General features: G+C 52.9%; 1 protein-coding gene across 1 annotated transcript in view; it reads left to right on the top strand.

The window, feature by feature from the left end:
- The window catches only part of GTF3C1 (general transcription factor IIIC, polypeptide 1, alpha 220kDa), a gene marked incomplete at its 5' end in the record, with an annotated part of 36,517 nt that overhangs the window by 32,924 nt on the left and 383 nt on the right, over positions 1 to 3,210 (top strand). Inside the window, 3 exons of the mRNA XM_010134168.1 lie at positions 15 to 194; positions 1,674 to 1,713; positions 2,336 to 2,528. Coding sequence (XP_010132470.1) covers positions 15 to 194; positions 1,674 to 1,713; positions 2,336 to 2,528 — 413 coding nt within the window. The remainder of the gene's footprint in view (positions 1 to 14; positions 195 to 1,673; positions 1,714 to 2,335; positions 2,529 to 3,210) is intronic.

Below are 3,210 nucleotides of genomic sequence, written 5' to 3' on the forward strand. Positions count from 1 at the left end.
AGCGTGTGCTCCAGCTGCTGAGAATGTGGACGCTTACAAGCAACAAGATAAATCTTTCTCTGAGGACAAAGAACTTGAAGTAGAGAATGATGAGCTCGGCAGTGAGCACAAGCAGAGCCCTCGACTGGAACAATCAGCCAGCGAGCAGGATGATGACCTTTCCTGCTTGCAGGAGAACCCAGGAGTCTCTAAAGGTATGTAGGAGCACTGTTTGTCCAAGAAATAGAGACTAGCTCATCATCAATCAGTTGGTCCTCAACAGGCAGCTCTGTTTTATAAGCAAATACTAGGTTGTTTGTGAAGCTGTTCCAGAGAGAGGGAATCATTCCTCACAGACGAAGTGGTGTAACCCTGCTTCATCTGGAGGATCTCAGAGGTTTCAAATACATCAAAGCTTCCTTCCTGTGCCTGTTGTTGGGACGTTCATGACGAGCCCGGAAACGTGTTTTCCTTAGAAACTCATTTCCACGTCTTACTCTTCTCCAAAAACATACTTGGCTCTGAAGTTTCTTGTCTCTGGCTTCAGTCCAAAGGCTGGACACCTCTGAACCTCCGAAGCACAGTGCTGCTGGTGCACAGTTCACCGCAATGCCTGTGACTGGAAGTTGTAAAGTCATAAAACCACACACCAGAAAGCAGCACATGCCAGTGAGGAGATTAATGGCCTCGTTTGTAACCCAATTTGTCTTCATTTTCCTTTCCTTTTTACTGCCAGTTTTCCTTTTTAATAGGTGGTGGCTCTTGCCAAGCTTTGTGTCGAGTAGGTTGTTGGGGATTTTATGTTGGTTTTATCAGCTCTGATTTCAGGAGGAATCACAGGATAACTGCTGCTGTGGTGTTTTGCCAAGATCTGCCGTTGCCCACGTTTAGAGCTGGAGGCTGCCGTGTGAGTCAGCGCAGGCTGATCCGCAGCATCTTAGAGCTTGGCAGGAAGCAGGCTCGGGGCTGTCTCACCAGCGTGGACATCAGCAGTCCTGAACGCGACGCTGCCAAAGTACTGTTTGGGAGTCAACTTCCTCTGGTGTTTATAACACAGGAGGGGAAAAGTTATCACGCAGAGAGTTCTTACTGGTGAAGGCCAGCTGAAGGGTTTACTTGTGCTAGAGTCACAGCTGGTGGCCCCTGGATGTGGTGGAAATACCCACGTCATGTAATTGTGTACTTAAACCCCATGACATAACGTGTGACGGAAGCGCAGAGACAACCCACGCTGGAAAGGAGTCTTGCTGAAACCTCCAGGTTGTGTTCTCAAGCCTGCAGCTACTCAGGCTTCTGCTCAACTTCGTATGCTCACCAGGAGTGTAAGTTGAACCTATGGGATGCTGGAGAGCGGAGACCCTGTGTAGCGCCTTGGGTGAACCCCGGTTCGGTCAGAACAGCCACGCCTGTTGTTCTGCCGCATCATCAGGCTTCTAGGAATACAGCTTCTTGCTGAGGTTTGGGAACGGAACCACAAAACGGGGGGCTGGAGCAGGTAGATGTGGTTGTGAGAAGAGATGGGGGAAGGAAGAGTGTGCTCCCCGGGCAGCCAAGGGGACCACCACGAGGCATAGTTTGCCTGTGTTATTTTCTAGCATAAGCTGTTGCGTTTTGCAGCTCAGCTGCCTTTTACTCTCCTTCCTCTAGATGAAGAGCTTGGGTCCCTTAAAAACCACGTGTTCTTCTCTTTCCAGGAAGTTCTGTGACAGAGGTATCCCAGGCAGCCAGGGACCGGTGAGTGACAGAGATGTCTGCAGAGTAACTACTCACTTTGTGCTACCAAAGTAACGTCTAGAAGGAAGCCATTTGGAAACCTCGGTTTCATGAAGGCTGTGCTGGGCAGCGAGCACTGACCGTGGACAGCTGCCCCCGTCCTCCTCCATTGCTCCTGTTCATGTTACTCGTGCTCACATGCATACTAAAAAAATGCCTCTGATACTCCCCCCCGCCCCCCGCCCAAAACCAACTAGCTCCAAATACCAGAGGAACAAAACTCATTTAACCTCACAGTAAGTCCAGTGCACGCAAGTCTCAGCTTGCACATGCCCAGGAAAGGCCCGGAGAACCCGCAGTATGGGTAGCGTGAATTGCCATGCAGGGTCTGTCTTTTGACTCCAGAAAGCTAAAAACGAGGCATTTCTTTCCTGCCTGAGCACTTTTGTGTGAAATACTGCAGGTCTGTGGAACTGTCTGATGAGCACCAGTCCCTGCCCAGAGCTGCTGCAGAACTTACACCCGGCCTAGAGCAAACGCTGGCAGCCGATGCGGGGAGAACCTCTGTTACGCAGAACTGATGATAATGGAAGTAGCTAGAAGAATCATTCCCCACAGAGCTCAACCTAAATTGTCTTTTCAGGGCCTGCGAGAACGTCTGCTTCATTGGGAGGCCCTGGCGGATTGTGGACGGGAACCTGAACAAGCCTGTGTGCAAGGGGATGATGGAAGCTGTGCTCTATCACATCATGACCAAGCCAGGCATCACGGAAGGCGCGCTGCTGCAGCACTACGGGGGGGTGCTGCAGCCCGTGGCCGTGCTGGAGATCCTGCAGGTACCGCCAGCACCAGTGGGGCTTCCACCCAGTCAGCAGCTGCTTTGCTGCAAGTGCCAGGAAAAGGGACTGTGGTGAACCAGGGAAAAGGGCCCTTCTCCCTTGAGTGTAAATTAACCACAGCCAGAGGCAGTTGCTGCTCCGAGGAAGGGAGGGTGGCAGCCTGCTTGACCCATCCTTGAAATCACCCCATCACTGATGCCCAAACACCAGCTTGCTCCTGACGCGGGTGTACGTGCAGTTCAGATGCCGGGTGGTTACTGACGAGGGGTGGCTCGTCCCTGTGAAATACCAGTTGGACTGTTCAACGCAGTGTTGTTCAGCACAGAGCGTATCTGCAGGGGTTCCTTGGTCACCTCTTTGACCTCAGGATCCGCCTGTGCTAGACGGTGCCGTCAGTGAGACCTGTCCCGGCAGACCTACTGCAGTCCTTCCCCCCAGCGCTGGGCGTGACTGCTCCAGTGACTGAGCCACACAGCTGGCCCCAGGCTCGTTTTGTTGACAACACAAGTTGTGTGCGCCATCGATGGCGCGCTGAGCAACCGTCCTCTTTCCTCAGTGGTCTGGAAACCACAGCCAGAGCTTCTACCTGTTCGACACCAACTCATGGTTGCACAACCCCGCTGCACCCCGCTGTCAGATTCCGCACACACACCAGCGGGGGGGGGGGGCGGGGAACCAC

Source organism: Buceros rhinoceros, unplaced genomic scaffold (assembly GCF_000710305.1).
Source record: "Buceros rhinoceros silvestris isolate BGI_N320 unplaced genomic scaffold, ASM71030v1 scaffold13834, whole genome shotgun sequence".
In the NCBI taxonomy this organism is placed as follows: Eukaryota; Metazoa; Chordata; class Aves; order Bucerotiformes; family Bucerotidae; genus Buceros; species Buceros rhinoceros.